Source organism: Pristiophorus japonicus, chromosome 7 (assembly GCF_044704955.1).
Source record: "Pristiophorus japonicus isolate sPriJap1 chromosome 7, sPriJap1.hap1, whole genome shotgun sequence".
In the NCBI taxonomy this organism is placed as follows: domain Eukaryota; kingdom Metazoa; phylum Chordata; class Chondrichthyes; family Pristiophoridae; genus Pristiophorus; species Pristiophorus japonicus.
The window spans coordinates 27214443-27231584 of NC_091983.1; the positions used below are offsets into that span (position 1 = coordinate 27214443).

At 45.0% G+C, this 17142-nt stretch overlaps 1 protein-coding gene across 3 annotated transcripts in view; it reads right to left on the bottom strand.

The window, feature by feature from the left end:
• znf451 (zinc finger protein 451) overlaps nucleotides 1-17142 on the bottom strand; it is an 88967-nt gene that overhangs the window by 2628 nt on the left and 69197 nt on the right. For 2 of the 3 annotated variants that reach the window (XM_070884875.1, XM_070884874.1), the window contains exons 11-15: nucleotides 15854-16015; nucleotides 11738-11868; nucleotides 8843-9029; nucleotides 6698-6784; nucleotides 5607-5693 (exon numbers count right to left, since the gene is read on the bottom strand). In XM_070884875.1, the coding sequence (XP_070740976.1) occupies nucleotides 5607-5693; nucleotides 6698-6784; nucleotides 8843-9029; nucleotides 11738-11868; nucleotides 15854-16015 (654 nt within the window). Of the gene's footprint in view, nucleotides 1-5606; nucleotides 5694-6697; nucleotides 6785-8842; nucleotides 9030-11737; nucleotides 11869-15853; nucleotides 16016-17142 lie in introns of those variants that run through there. The other variant, XM_070884877.1, reaches the window with a different exon arrangement.

A 17142-nucleotide genomic window follows, 5' to 3' on the forward strand; every position in this document is an offset into this window, starting at 1 on the left:
GAGGATTGGGACATTTTTAAAAGCCAGTAGAGAACGACTAAAAAAAAATGATTGAGAGGGGGAAAATAGATTATGAAAATAAATTAGCACGAAATATAAAAACAGATAGTAAGAGTTTCTACAGGTACATAAAAAGGGAAAAGAGTGGCTAAAGTAAATGTTGGTCCCCTGGAGGATGAGACTGGGGAATTAATAATGGAGAACAGGGAAATGGCAGAGACGTGAACAAATATTTTGTATCAGACTTCACGGTAGAAGACACTAAAAACATCTCAATAGTGGATAATCAAGGGGCTGTAGCTAGGGAGGAACTTAATACAATCACTATCACTAATGAAGTAGTAATAGGTTAAATAATGGGACTAAAGGCAGACAAGTCCCTTGGACCTGATACCTTACATCCTCAGGTCTTGAGAAGTGGCTGCAGAGATAGTGGATGCATTGGTTGTAATCTACCAAAATTCCCTGGATTCTGAGGCGGGCCCAGCTGATTGGAAAACCACAAATCTAACGCCACTATTTAAACATAGGAACATAGAAAATAGGTGCAGGAGCAGGCCATTCAGCCCTTCTAGCCTGCACCGCCATTCAATGAGTTCATGGCTGAACATGAAACTTCAGTACCCACTTCCTGCTTTCACGCCATACCCCTTGATCCCCCGAGTAGTAAGGACTTCATCTAACTCCCTTTTGAATATATTTAGTGAATTGGCCTCAACTACTTCCTGTGGTAGAGAATTCCACAGGTTCACCACTCTCTGGGTGAAGAAGTTTCTCCTTATCTCGGTCCTAAATGGCTTACCCCTTATCCTTAGACTGTGACCCCTGGTTCTGGACTTCCCCAACATTGGGAACATTCTTCCTGCATCCAACCTGTCCAAACCCGTCAGAATTTTAAACGTTTCTATGAGGTCCCCTCTCACTCTTCTGAACTCCAGTGAATACAAGCCCAGTTGATCCAGTCTTTCTTGATAGGTCAGTCCCACCATCCCGGGAATCAGTCTGGTGAATCTTCGCTGCACTCCCTCAATAGCAAGAATGTCCTTCCTCAAGTTAGGAGACCAAAACTGTACACAATACTCCAGGTGTGGCCTCACCAAGGCCCTGTACAACTGTAGCAACACCTCCCTGCCCCTGTACTCAAATCCCCTCGCTATGAAGGCCAACATGCCATTTGCTTTCTTAACCGCCTGCTGTACCTGCATGCCAACCTTCAATGACTGATGTACCATGACACCCAGGTCTCGTTGCACCTTCCCTTTTCCTAATCTGTCACCATTCAGATAATAGTCTGTCTCTCTGTTTTTACCACCAAAGTGGATAACCTCACATTTATCCACATTATACTTCATCTGCCACGCATTTGCCCACTCACCTAACCTATCCAAGTCACTCTGTAGCCTCATAGCATCCTCCTCGCAGCTCACACTGCCACCCAACTTAGTGTCATCCGCAAATTTGGAGATACTACATTTAATCCCCTCGTCTAAATCATTAATGTACAATGTAAACAGCTGGGGCCCCAGCACAGAACCCTGCGGTACCCCACTAGTCACTGCCTGCCATTCCGAAAAGTACCCATTTACTCCTACTCTTTGCTTCCTGTCTGACAACCAGTTCTCAATCCACGTCAGCACACTACCCCCAATCCCATGTGCTTTAACTTTGCACATTAATCTCCTGTGTGGGACCTTGTCGAAAGCCTTCTGAAAGTCCAAATATACCACATCAACTGGTACTCCTTTGTCCACTTTATTGGAAACATCCTTAAAAAATTCCAGAAGATTTGTCAAGCATGATCTCCCTTTCACAAATCCATGCTGACTTGGACCTATCATGTCACCATTTTCCAAATGCGCTGCTATGACATCCTTAATAATTGATTCCATCATTTTACCCACTACTGAGGTCAGGCTGACCGGTCTATAATTCCCTGTTTTCTCTCTCCCTCCTTTTTTAAAAAGTGGGGTTACATTGGCTACCCTCCACTCCATAGGAACTGATCCAGAGTCAATGGAATGTTGGAAAATGACTGTCAATGCATCCGCTATTTCCAAGGCCACCTCCTTAAGTACTCTGGGATGCAGTCCATCAGGCCCTGGGGATTTATCGGCCTTCAATCCCATCAATTTCCCCAACACAATTTCCCGACTAATAAAGATTTCCCTCAGTTCCTCCTCCTTAATAGACCCTCTGACCACTTTTATATCCGGAAGGTTTTTTGTGTCCTCCTTAGTGAATACTGAACCAAAGTACTTGTTCAATTGGTCTGCCATTTCTTTGTTCCCCGTTATGACTTCCCCTGATTCTGACTGCAGGGGACCTACGTTTGTCTTTACTAACCTTTTTCTCTTTACATACCTATAGAAACTTTTGCAATCCGCCTTAATGTTCCCTGCAAGCTTCTTCTCGTACTCCATTTTCCCTGCCCTAATCAAACCCTTTGTCCTCCTCTGCTGAGTTCTAAATTTCTCCCAGTCCCCAGGTTCGCTGCTATTTCTGGCCAATTTGTATGCCATTTCCTTGGCTTTAATACTATCCCTGATTTCCCTAGATAGCCACGGTTGAGCCACCTTCCCTTTTTTATTTTTACGCCAGACAGGAATGTACAATTGTTGTAATTCATCCATGCGGTCTCTAAATGTCTGCCATTGCCCATCCACAGTCAACCCCTTAAGTATCATTAGCCAATCTATCTTAGCCAATTCATGCCTCATACCTTCAAAGTTACCCTTCTTTAAGTTCTGGACCATGGTCTCTGAATTAACTGTTTCATTCTCCATCCTAATGCAGAATTCCACCATATTATGGTCACTCTTCCCCAAGGTGCCTCGCACAATGAGATTGCTAATTAATCCTCTCTCATTACACAACACCCAGTCTAAGATGGCCTCCCCCCTAGTTGGTTCCTCGACATATTGGTCTAGAAAACCATCTCTTATGCATTCCAGGAAATCCTCCTCCACCGTATTGCTTCCAGTTTGGCTAGCCCAATCTATGTGCATATTAAAGTCACCCATTATAACTGCTGTACCTTTATTGCATGCACTCCTAATTTCCTGTTTGATGCCCTCCCCAACATCACTACTACTGTTTGGAGGTCTGTACACAACTCCCACTAACGATTTTTGCCCTTTAGTGTTCTGCAGCTCTACCCATATAGATTCCACATCATCCAAGCTAATGTCTTTCCTAACTATTGCATTAATCTCCTCTTTAACCAGCAATGCTACCCCACCTCCTTTTCCTTTTATTCTATCCTTCCTGAATGTTGAATACCCCTGGATGTTGAGTTCCCAGCCCTGATCATCCTGGAGCCACGTCTCCGTAATCCCAATCACATCATATTTGTTAACATCTATTTGCACAGTTAATTCATCCACCTTATTGCGGATACTCCTTGCATTAAGACACAAAGCCTTCAGGCTTGCTTTTTTAACACCCTTTGTCCTTCTAGAATTTTGCTGTACAGTGGCCCTTTTTGTTCTTTGCCTTGGGTTTCTCTGCCCTCCACTTTTCCTCATCTCCTTTCTGTCTTTTGCTTTTGCCTCATTTTTGTCTCCCTCTGTCTCCCTGTATAGGTTCCCATCCCCCTGCAATATTAGTTTAACTCCTCCCCAACAGCACTAGCAAACACTCCCCCTAGGACATTGGTTCCGGACCTGCCCAGGTGCAGACCGTCCGGTTTGTACTGGTCCCACCTCCCCCAGAATCGGTTCCAATGCCCCAAGAATTTGAATCCCTCCCTGCTGCACCACTGCTCAAGCCATGTATTCATGTGCGCTATCCTGCGATTCCTACTCTGACTAGCACGTGGCACTGGTAGCAATCCCGAGATTACTACTTTTGAGGTCCGACTTTTAAAAAAGGAGGCAGACAAAAAACAGGAAACTGTAGACCAGTTAGCCTGACATCTGTCGTTGGGAAAATGCTGGAGTCCATTATTAAGGAAGCATTAGTGGGACATTTGGAAAAGCTTAATTCAATCAAGCAGAGTCAGCATGGTTTTATGAAAGGGAAATCATATTTGACAAATTTGCTGGAGTTCTTTGAGGATGTAATGAGCAGGGTGAATAAGGGGGAACCAGTGGATGTAGTATATTTGAATTTCAAGGCGGCATTCGGTAAGGTGCCACATAAGAGGTTACTGCACAAGATTAATGCTCACGGGATTGGGGGTAATATATTAGCATGGATAGAGGATTGGCTAACTAACAGAAAACAGAGAGTCGGGATAAATGGGTCATTTTCCAGTTGGCAAACAGTGATTAGTGGGGTGCCGCAGGGATCGGTACTGGGTCCTCAACTATTTACAAGCTATATTAATTACTTGGATGAAGGGACAGAGTGTAATGTAGCCAAGTTTGCTGATGATATAAAGATGAGTGGGAAAGCAAATTGTGAGGTGGACACAAAAAAATCTGCAAAGGAATATAGACAGGCTAAGTGAGTGGGCAGAAATTTGGCAGATGGAGTATAATGTGGGAAAATGTGAGGTTATCCACTTTGGCAGAAATAATAGAAAAGCAAATGATAATTTAAATGGAGAAAAATTGCAAAGTGCTGAAGTACAGAGAGACCTGGGGGTCCTTGTGCATGAAATACAAAAAGTTAGTATACAGGTACAGCAAGCATCAGGAAGGCAAATGGAATGTTGGCCTTTATTGCAAGGGGGATAGAGTATAAAGGCAGAGTAGTCCTGCTACAGCTGTACAGGGTATTGGTAAGGCCGCACCTGGAGTACTGCGTACAGTTTTGGTCTCCGTATTTAAGGAAGGATATACTTGCATTGGAGGCTGTTCAGAGAAGGTTCACTCGCTTGATTCCAGAGATGAGGAGGTTCACTTATGAAGATCGATTGAGTAGGTTGGGCCTCTACTCATTGGAGTTCAGAAGAATGAGAGGTGATCTTATTGAAACTTACAAGATAATAAGGGGGCTCGAGAAGGTGGATGCAGAGGGGATATTTACACTCAAAGGGGAAACTAAAACTAGGGGACAGTCTTAGAATAAGGGGCCACCCATTTAAAACTGCGATAAGGAGAAATTTCTTCTCTGAGGATTGTAAATCTGTGGAATTCTCTGCCCCAGAGAGCTATGAAGGCTGGGTCATTGAATATATTTAAGGCGGAGATAGACAGAATTTTGAGTGAAAAGGAAGTAACGGGTTATGTGGAGTGGGTAGGGAAGTGGAGCTGAGTCCATGATCAGATCAGCAATGATCTTATTGAATGGTGGAGCAGGCTCGAGGGGCCAAATGGCCTACTCCTGTTCCTATTTCTTATGTTCTTATGTGGCCTCTCATTCTTTTCACCTTAAATCTGTGCCCTCTGGTTATCGACCCTTCCGCCATTGGAGACAGTTTCTCTTTGTTTACTCTATCTAAACCCTTCATGATTTTAAACACAAATCATGCTGTTCATTCTTAATGTGCTCAGAGATTATTATTCCTAATGCGCTCAAGTAATGGTGTGGGGCTTGAACCCATAGAGGTTTGAGAGCTACTAACTAGGCCCAAGATGTACTTTTAATAAAGACAACTGCCTTCGCTGAAGAACCCTTCAGCTAAAAAAAAAACCTGTAAGTTATGAAAATCAAGAGTGCACCTTCATCAGCTGTTTCCTGAGTTTCCACAGCTTCTTGCAAGCTCAATGCCAGTGTTTTTTTGAGCGTTTCATCTTCATCATCGTCATCTGCAGTTCAATAAAGAAAAGAAGTTAACAGTGAAACTACCGCAGCAGAGGCCAAGTGGGAACCAGAGCCGTTTAATATCTAACTAGACATTGACAAACTTCCACAAAAGCAAACTACTGCAGATGCTGGAATCTGAAATTAAAACAGCAAATGCTGGAAATCTCAGCGGATCAGGCAACACCTGTGGAGAGAGAAACAGAGTTAACATTTCAGGTCGATGACCCTGCATCAAAACCCTTTGACAAACCTCCAGCTGTTCCCTCCAATTTGACCAAAGAAAAAATAGTTACATTCCCACATTGCTTCAAAAGTCCTCCAAGAACAGTTTGGCTGTCATGAAGTTGTGTCGATTACCCTTTTTTATTTCCATTAACAGCATGCCTTCCACTGTTACGCTATCCACAGTACGGTACAATAGTCCAGGCTTGCAGTACTTATGCAGCATCTCCCTCACCCCCACTAGACCTGCCCGTCTAAATGTCTCAGTGCTCCAATTTGCTGCCCACCAACTCTGGAATCAGGCCGGGCCAGGCCTGGGAGGAAAGGGAGAAATGGAATAAGTTGTTCATTTTCAAAATGGCTCGCTTTTTTGATTTGAATGTGGCATTTTGGGCAATTCAATGCTTGTGACGATATGTTGATTTGGTGAGTTCGTCTGGTCTGGAAGTTATGTTGCAAGACAAGAGAAGCTGGGATTGTTCACCCGAGAATAGAGAAGGTTATTAGGAGGAAAAAAGGAGATTTAATAGGTGTTCAAAATTATGAGGGGCTTTGATAAGAGTAAATAAGGAGCAACAGTTTCCGCTGGCAGGAGGGTCGGTGACCAAAGGACAGATTTATGGTCATTGGCAAAAGAACCAGAGGAAAGATGAGGAGAGTAACTTTTAGCTGCAGTTTGAGTGTTACTAACTAGGCCCAAGATGAACTTTTAATAAAGACAGCTGCCTTCGCTGAAGAACCCTTTAGCTGAAAATAAACTACTTTAAGAAAATCAAGAGTGCACCTTCATCAGCTGTTTCCTGAGTTTCCACAGCTACTTGTAAGCTCAAAGCCAGTGTTTTTTGGAGTGTTTCATCTTCATCATCGCTATCTGCAGTTCAGTAAAGAAAAGAAGTTAACAGTGAAACTACCGCAGCAAAGGGGCCAAGTGGGAACCAGAGCCGTTTAATATCTAACTAGACGTTGACAAACTTCCACAAAAGCAAACTACTGCGGATGCTGGAATCTGAAATAAAAATAGGACAATGCTGGAAATCTCAGCGGGTCAGGCAACATCTGTGGAGAGAAAGAGAGTTAACATTTGAGGTCGATGACCCTGCATCAGAACCCTTTGACAAACCTCCAGCTCTGTTCCCTCCAATTCTACCAACAAAAAAAAATAGTTACATTCCCACATTGCTTCAAAAGTCCTCCAAGAACAGTTTGGCTGTCATGAAGTCGTGTCGATTACCCCTTTTTATTTCCATTAACAGCATGCCTTCCACTGTTACACTATCCACAGTATTGTACAATAGTCCAGGCTTGCAGTACTAATGCAGCATCTCCCTCACCCCCACTAGACCTGCCCATCTTAAATGTCTCAGTGCTCCAATTTGCTGCCCACCAACTCTGGAATCAGGCTGGGCCAGGCCTGGGAGAAAAGGGAGAAATGGAATAAGTTGTTCATTTTCAAAATGGCTCGCTTTGTGCGATTTGAATGTGGCATTTTGGGCAATTCAATGCTTGTGACGATATCACGTTGCGTTGGTGAGTTCGTCTGGTCTGGAAGTTATGTGGAGAGACGAGAGAAGCTGGGATTGTTCACTCGAGATTAGAGAAGGTTATTAGGAGGATAAAAGGAGATTTAATAGGTGTTCAAAATTATGAGGGGCTTTGATGAGAGTAAATAAGGAGCAACAGTTTCTGCTGGCAGGAGGGTCGGTGACCAGAGGACACATTTATGGTCATTGGCAAAAGAACCAGAGGGAAGATGAGGGGTGTAACTTTTAGCAGCGAATGATGATGATCTGGAATACACTGCCTGAAAGGGTGGAGGAAACAGATTTAAGAATAACTTTCAAAAGGGAATTAGATATATATTTAAAAAGGAAAAAATTGCAGAGCTGTGGGGATCAATTGGATAGCTCTTTCAAAGCCACCACAGGCAAGATGGCCCTTCCATGCTATATCATTCTCCACAAAGATGAACAAATCAACACAATGACACTGATAGGTGTCCCGACTAGCTTCTCTTCTCAAAGAGTCGGCACTCCAGAGGAGAGTTAGCACTGAAGAGCATCTCAGGTGGAGACTGGAAGTATCTGCTGTCTTGGATACCTACTTTCAATCATACAATAGTACATCAGAGGAGCCCATTTGGCACATTGAGTCTTTGTCATCTCTTTCCAAGAGCAATCCAATTGGTCCCACTCTCTCGCTCTTTCCCCACATCCCTGTAATTTTTTCTCCTTCAGGTATTTATCCAATTCCTCTTTTGGAAGCTACTATTGAATCTGTTTCCACCACCCCATCAGGCAGTGCATTCTAAATCCTAACCACTCGTGTATAAAAAGTTTTTCCTTTTCGCCTTTGGTTCTTTTGTCAATCACCTTAAATCTGCACCCTTTGGTTATCAACCCTTCAGCCTTTAGAAATGGTGTCTCTTTATTCACTCAATCCAAACCTTTCATGATTTTAAACACCTGTACCAAATCTCTTAGCCTTCTTTGTTCCAAGGAGAACAAGCCCAGCTTCTCCAGTCAATCCACATTAACTACAATTTTGCTTTTGTTTCCACGGCTAGTTAGGTGGCTGCTTTCTGAAGAAAACTCAACGTCCAAATGCAAGAACGTGTACTTACAGCCAACGTTCCCTCTAAACTGTGTGGCCACGCAGCTCTCTGCCGGTCCCGCCCAGGTCGGGACCAACTCCCCAATGTTACATTTCGTGCACGCGCACCCAAATTTTTTTTTTATAAACGTGAACATAGCTTACAGCTACTTTTCCCGACTTTTTGACACCATGTTCAAAAAGGCATCTCAAAAAACCCAACAGCTGCCAATACAAAATTACATCCAATGTCAATGTAGGAATCATAGACGCATTTATTCCAGTTAAGCAGTGCCATGGGATTTAACTTTTCTCTATCATCTTATTGCTTCTGCCCCACCTTTCCCAATATCAGATATACTATTCAGTAAGGCACACATCAGCTCCCCTTCCATCTGGTGTGGGTTCAGAACGTGGCCTGGTCGCAATGTTTTCTTCAACTGGTTCTTCAACTCCTCGAAGCCCTTGTCTCCAGAGAGTACGGTGAAAGGGATGTGCTTTGGCAACTGCTCATCCATGCGCCCGGCCTGTAAGTGGGGGAGCAGGGAGGGGGAGGTCACAGAAGGAAGGAAAGGAGTTAGAGGAGAGAGAGAGAGAGAGAGAGAACATAAAATGAAACTTGACATTTCTAGCATTAATCAGAGTTCTGCAATTGCTCTATTGCCATTGGTATAACTTAAATGGCACAATTTTAAAAGGGGGTGCAGAAACAGAGACCTGGGGGTGTATGTACACAAGTCTTTGAAGGTGCCTGGACAAGTGGAGAAGGCTGTTTTTAAAAAAAAAAGCGCATATGGGATCCTTAGCTTTATAAACAGAGGCAAAGAGTATAAAAGCAAGGAAGTTATGCTAAAACTTTATAAATCACCGGTTGTGCCTCAGCTGGAGTATTGTGGTCAATTCTGTGCACCGGAAAGGACCGTATCTTAGCGAGGGGATGAAGGACATCAGTTACATGGAGATTGGAGAAGCTGGGATTGTTCTCCTTACAACAGAAGGTAAAGTGAGATTGAATAGAGGTGTTTAAAGTTATGAGGGATTTTGATGGTAAATAAGGAGAAACTGGCAGGAGGCCAGCTCAGACACAATGGGTCGAATAGCCTCCTTCTGTGCTGTACAATTGTATGATTTCTATTTTTTTTTAAAACCCCTATCTGGTACTAATTTTGATTGGAGCGAATCGTTACAAACACACTTGTTGGATTATCTGAGATTTACATAAGATTTAAAGAGGATTGCACCATGAGGAGAGATTGAGTAGACTAGAGTTTAAAAGATCTAACTGAAACATGGAAAATTCTTACAAGGCTAAACAGAGTACATGCAGGGAGGATGTTTACCCTGGCTAAGGAATCGAGAACACAGAATCACAGTTTCAGAATAAGGGGTCAGCCATTTAGGACTAAGATGAGGAGAAATTTCTTCACTCAAAGGGTTATGAATCTTTGGAATTCTCGACACCACAGAGCTGTAGATGCTCAGTCATTGAATATATTCAAGACAAAGGTCAATAAATTTTTGGAAACCAAGGGAATTAAGGGATATGGGGATAGTGCAGGAATGTGGAGTTGAGGTAGAAGATCAGTCACAATCTTGTTGAATGGCGAAGCAGACTTGAAGGGCCAAATGGCCTACACCAGCTCCTATTTATGGTCATATGTTCTTTAGCAAACAAATTGATCTAATCGGAACAGCTTTTGGAAAGACGACTGTTCCGATTAGATCAATTTGTGTGACGGCCTTCCTCGCAACGAACCTTCATTGACAGGGTCATGGGCTGAATCTTACACACCGCCCCCACTGCCTCCCTGGATTGAAGTGCATGCAACAGCCTCAACTACAGCCCCTTTACATATAGTGGGTGCGTTGGTGTTTATGCAATTTGCCCGCTATGTGCGGTGGGCGGTAAAATCAAAAAGCTAAGTAACCAACATTTTTATTTAAAAGCAGTAAATCTCACTTGGCAACTGCTTCTCCAAATTGTTACCTGGTGGTACCCAGAATCTCATCACTAAGGCGTATCAATGGGGTGCGAACCAAAGGCGATGTAAGAAAAACTTATATTTATATATATATTATATATAAAAAACAGCGAGGGTTGGGATCTGGAATGCACTGCCTTAAAGAGTGGTGGAGGCAGATTCATTCTTTTATTTCAAAAGGGAGTTGGATAAATATTTAAAAGAAAAAAAAAAATTGGGCTACGGGGAAAGGGCAGGGGAGTGGGACGAGCTGAGAGTCGGTACGGGCTGACTACAGTTTGATGGGCTGAATGGCCTTCCTCAGTGCTGTATTCTATCTGATTGAAACTGCTTGAAGATCTGACGTTGCCTGAAATTATCAGAGCTTTTTAAACTGGGAACTTACTTATTGGATTGCCCAAAATGGTTGGCAAGCTTAATATAAGCAGTGACTTTTGGTTCCTATGGTACTGGCAAACAGTTAGTGCAATTTGCCAGATATAAGCAGCTGCTTATCATATGACGATCATCTGTTGAAAATTAGAATAATTAAAGAGGAAGGCCATTTGGCCCAACTTAATTCATTCATCCAGAAAAGGCCCGACACTTCCCTCCCTTCCTTCCTCCCTACCCCTCCCCTCCCTTCCACATATTGCAGCATCCACGGGTTTCTTAAATGATTGCAGCATTTTAACCTCCACCAGACTCTATCTGCCCTCTCGGGTGGACGCAGCAGATCCCATGGCCACTATTTCAAAGAAGAGCGAGGGCGTTATCCCCGGTGACCTGACCAAAATATTTATCCCTCAACCAACATCTAAAACAGACGGATCTGGTCATCATCACACTGCTGTTTATGGGAGCTTGCTGTGCACAAAATTGACGACCGCGCACCCTACATTACAACAGCGACGACCCTTCAAAAGGACTCCCACTGGCTGTAAAAACACTTCGGGAAGTCCAAAGGTCATGAACGGTGGAATATAAATGCAAGGTCCTCCTTTCATCTGCCCCTGTTCTGCACACATACATATTTATGTCCCACCTCTGTGGTCATTTCTGAGCTGTCTCCTTGCCCCTCCCACCTGCAGATCTTTACCACTTGGCATTTGAATTTTTGAATCCAGGTCAGCGATGTAAGTTGCAACAACAGCAGCGACACCATCAGTTACAACTTAAAGAAGTAAAGGCAAGGCTTGGCTTTTCTCTTGCTCACGAAACATGAACGGCATTGAGTCGTATAAAATCGGGTTTAAAAAACAAAGAACACGAACATGCATGCAGATGGCAAAGTCAGCGGCATCCTTCCGAGAACTGCACCGTGGGTGAAGAAAAAAACATCCAGTGTTGACCAGAAAATTGTAGATAGGACAGTTTTCTGGCGCTTTCCAATTAGTCCTCCCACCTAAGGAAAAAATTATTAATTAAAAAAACAAGTAGAAAAATGAGTATCTTTAAAAAGACGCAAGTCAAGGATAAGAAAAGAACACAGAATCACCCCTCTCGTAATCCAACACTCAAATAAAACACCCAGCTGCATCTTGTACATATCGGATGCTCTCACTCACTAATCAAACATTAATTACTTCTTCCCTGATGATCGGTTTTAAATTTGGTTTTCATGAAGTAAAAATTTGTTTCCCCAACTTTAATTTGAAGTAATAAGGTTAACTTTAACGGGTATAACACTACTGGGGAGGACGGCAAGCAGGATTAAAAATTGGTTCGAAGCGAGCAAAGTGTTGAGTTTTTTTCCCCCAGGGTGCTTGGAGGTGGGTAGAGGTGTCCCACAAGATTCAGTTCCAAGGCCACTTCTGTGCTTGATAACGCTCCTGTGAAGCACCGAGACATTTTACTATCGCAAAGACGCGATATAAATGCATTTGTTGTTTTCTATCCATGATTTGGATATAGGCCCAGAGGCAGTATTGTTGTAATTTGCAAATTATACAAAAATAGGAGGTGGTGTAATTAATTCTTAAGACAAAAGGAAACTGCAAAGGGATATTGATAAGTTAGGGCAGATGGAATTCAATGTCAGTAAGTGAAAAGTGATGTATTTTCGTAATTAAAAAATATTGTCTGGAAGTGGGCTCGGTGCTGTGGAAGAGATTGGCAGGTACAGGCTCACAGTGGAGTTAATGGCAGCACCAGAGGTTGATAAAGCTGTAAAACAGCAAATTAAATTCTATCACAAGAGGAAGAGTGTTTGAAGACCAGGACCTCAAATCTGGCACCAAGCTCATGGTCGACAGGGCAGTAGTGATACCCGCCCTCCTATATGGCTCAGAGACTTGGACCATATATAGCAGACACCTCAAAGCGCGAGAGAAGTACCACCAGCGTTGTCTCCGAAGGATCCTGCAAATCCACTGGGAGGATAGACACACCAACGTCCGTGTTCTTGCTCAGGCCAACATTGAAGCACTGACCACACTGACCAGTTTTGTTGGGTGGGCCACATTGTCCGCACGCCCGACACGAGACTACCGAAGCAAGTGCTCTACTCGGAACTCTTCATTCATTCATAGGCGGTCCCTTGAACGAGGATGACTTGCTTCCACAAGAGTTTGCAGATGTTTCAATGAAGGACCCGATGTTCCAGTCCTGAACTGCAATTGAGGGGGTGGAAGATGCCTATGCGTGGATTTTTTTAACGTGTGGTGGCAGTTGCACATCAGCCACCACACGGACTCGACAGAGCTAGACCTTTATCCAGTGGCAAAGGTTGAACCAGGACGACTGGAGACCTGCTCTGCTGCACGGACCTAGTGCGCGCACACAGTGCAATGTGGGCAGGCCCATGCTGCCCCTGGGCCCTCTGTTCTTCTCAGCCCCGTAGCGTCATTCGCCGCACCTCCGCCACAATGTTCCAGGGCCCAGTGCTCCAGCTCTATTTATAGCCCCGACCTGTGGTGGTGTTCTCACACAGGTCGGGGCGGCCCATGATGTTCCAGGGCCCAGTGCTCCAGATCGATTTATAACCCGGACCTGCGGTGGTGTTCTCACAGGTCGGGGCGGCCCATGATGTTCCAGGGCCCAGCGCTCCAGCTCGATTTATAGCCCGGACCTGCGGTGGTGTTCTCACAGGTCGGGGCGGCCCATGATGTTCCAGGGCCCAGTGCTCCAGCTCGATTTATAGCCCGGACCTGCGGTGGTGTTCTCACAGGTCGGGGCGGCCCATGATGTTCCAGGGCCCAGCGCTCCAGCTCGATTTATAGCCCGGACCTGCGGTGGTGTTCTCACACAGGTCAGGGCGGCCCACCCAACAATGTTCCAGGGCCCAGTGCTCCAGCTCGATTTATAGCCCCGACCTGCGGTGGTGTTCTCACACAGGTCGGGGCGGCCCACCCAACAATGTTCCAGGGCCCAGTGCTCCAGCTCGATTTATAACCCCGACCTGCGGTGGTGTTCTCACACAGGTCAGGGCGGCCCACCCAACAATGTTCCAGGGCCCAGTGCTCCAGCTCGATTTATAGCCCGGACCTGCGGTGGTGTTCTCACAGGTCGGGGCGGCCCATGATGTTCCAGGGCCCAGCGCTCCAGCTCTATTTATAGCCCGGACCTGCGGTGGTGTTCTCACAGGTCGGGGCGGCCCACCCAACGATGTTCCAGGGCCCAGTGCTCCAGCTCTATTTATAGCCCGGAGCTGCGGTGGTGTTCTCACACAGGTCGGGGCAGCCCACCCAACGATGTTCCAGGGCCCAGCGCTCCAGCTCTACCCCGGAACTCCGACACGGCAAGCGAGCCCCAGGTGGGCAGAGGAAACGCTTCAAGGAAACCATCAAAGCCTCCTTGATAAAATGTAACAGCCCACCGGCACCTGGGAATCCCTGGCCCAAGACCGTCCAAAGTGGAGGAAGAGCATTCGGAAGGGCGCTGAGCACCTAGAGTCTTGTCGCCGAGAGCACGCAGAAACCAAACGCAGGCAGTGGAAGGAGCAGGCGGCAAATCAAGCTCCCCACCCACCCTTTTCTTCAACCACTCTCTGCCCCACCTGTTAGAGATTGTAATTCCCAAATTGGATTGTACAGCCACCTGAGAAATCACAGAATTTAATTCAACGCTTCTGAATTTAATTCAGCCCTTCTCCAGCTCTTTGAGGTGTCTGCTGTATTTGGTCCACGTCTCTGAGCCATATCGGAGGGCGGGTATCACTACTGCCCTGTCGACCATGAACTTGGTGCCAGATGAGAGGTCCTGGTCTTCAAACACTCTCTTCCTCTTGTGATAGAATTTAATTTGCTGTTTTACAGCTTTATCAACCTCTGGTGCTGCCATTAATTCCACTTGATTTCGAGAGACTGCCTATGATGATGAGAATATTGAAAAAAACAAGAGGTAATAATGATTCTATATTTAACCTTACTCAGACTTCAGTCAGAGGAGGATGTGTAGTATTGGGTTCCACACTATGGGAAGGATATTGAGGGTACAACACCGATTCACCAGGATGCTACTCGGTATAAGGAAATGCAAATATGAAGAAAGGGTGGCAAAACTGGGGCTTTCATCGTTACAACAGTGCAGGATAATACGATGGAAGCAATTAGTTTTTAACCAGGGCTCAGTGGGTAGCACTCTCGCCTCGGAGTCAGTGAATTCAAGGCTCACTCCAAAGATTTAACCACAAAATCTAGGCTGATACTCCGAGTGCACTATCGAGAGTGCACCACACTGTCAGAGGTACCATCTTTTGGATGAGACATTAAACCGAGGTCCCATCTGCTCTCAGGTGGACGTAAAAGATTAAACAGTACTATGCCGGAGAAGATCAGGGGAGTTTTCCCCAGTGTCATGGCCAATATTTACTGGGCATGTATTTGACGAGAACTAATTTGCAGGGGGGTGGGGGTGGAGCTGGGGTGTGGGACTAAATTGGACAGCTCTTTCATCAAAGAGAAGGCACAGGCACAGTGGGCCGAATGGCCCCCTTCTGTGCGGCAAGATTCTATGATTCTAAGCATTTAAAATTATGAAAGGATGGGACAGGGTTGAGAGAAGGTTGAGGAGGAGGGGGTCGAGAACAAGGAATCACAGATACAAGATTAAACATAGGAGATTTAGAACAGAGGGCAGGAGGAACATCTTCACAGTTACGAGGCTGTGAAATTCACTTCCAGGGTTCGTGTTTGAGGCAGACGATCAACACAAGAGTAGACTGGAGAGGTGGGTGAAAGAAATGAGGGTGAAGGGCTAGGAGAGCAGAGTAAAATATGATCAGGATACTTGCTCACGTGGAAAGTAAACAGTAACACAGACTGGATGGGTCGAATAGCCCGGTACCATGTTGTAACTTCTATGTATTTTTCAGTCGTAGCCATAATCTAAGACAGATTTTCCCTCTTTTAAAAAAAAACCCCAAAAAAACATCAACATATTGAACACACCTTGAAAGCCCCAGAAAAAGGTGCCTTGGTTAAGATGTCCTGGTAAATGGTTGAAGAAGCCTGCCCAATTATCTAAATCGATAAAGACAAGGTGAGTCATCGTGCGGAGCAGGTCCAAGTCGGGCAACTCAATGTCTCCTTCCTGGATTGAGGCTTCTTTTTCTATTCGGCAGTAAAATAAATCAACAGGGAGAAGGAAAGAAATGATGAAACAAAAGCTTAAAAATTGTTGCAAAGTAACAACTTCTAAAAGTTTTCAAATAAACGAGACACACACAGGACGGTGCCAGGAAGCACCTAGTTTGTTAATTCAATGCGGCAGACCTTGCTGGAAGAAGAATGGCGGGTCAACAACGCACTCTGCTATTAATGCACAAGTTTTATATTTTTAATCTTGCTTTTCCTTTCTAACTCAATCCAATCTTCCTTTCACTGTCATTGGGCTCAATTTTCCCCAGTATTTGCACCGTTTTTTTGGGAGCAGGCTGCTTTTTCTGGCCTAACTTAAAAATCCCCAATTTCCCCAATCAATTTGCACCACCGTAACTCAAGTTAGTTATGAATTTTTTAAGTCAGTTTTTTTTTCAGCCAAAGGGGGCGTAACCAGTCACCTACGCCACTTCAGGCCATTTAGGGAAGTTTGACCTCCCGAGAGTTAAAGAAAGCGGCGCAGCAGATGCCTGGACAGACTGAAAGTATTGAAAAACACATAGCAGCAACTTTTCTCCAACCCCGCCCGAGGGCTGTCCGGTCCCATTCTCGGTCCCCACACACAAGGCGGCTATCGAGGAGAGAGGAGAGACTGTAACCGGACAGCCTTCGGGCGTGATTGGTGGCAAGGTGGTGCTTTGTGTTTTTCAATTCTTTTTATGTGCTGGGAGCTGGCTGTATGCGTCATTCTCAGCTCGCATTGTGTCCCTGGTTACCATGGCAGCCCGATCTTTTTGGCACAGATCCAGGCTCCACCCGCCTCGGGTGAGGCCACGCCAAAACGAAGAGATCCAACGGGGAAACTTGCAACACTTTTCTTTTACATACTTGGCCCACAAAAAAAAAAAATTAGGCGTAACTCTTCAAGTACGCCAAAAAAATGCTTTGGGGGAAAATTGAGCCTATTATTTCTCTTTCCATACCCAATTTGACTCTAATTCAACCCATTTTCTTCTCTGCTGTACCTGTTTCTTTCTCTATCCTTAAATCTCATTGGCTGAGGAGATAAGACGGTTGTCCGTGCTTCGAGGTCCCAGATGCCCTCGCTGTGCCGTTATCAGCTCGCACTTCCAGCAAGT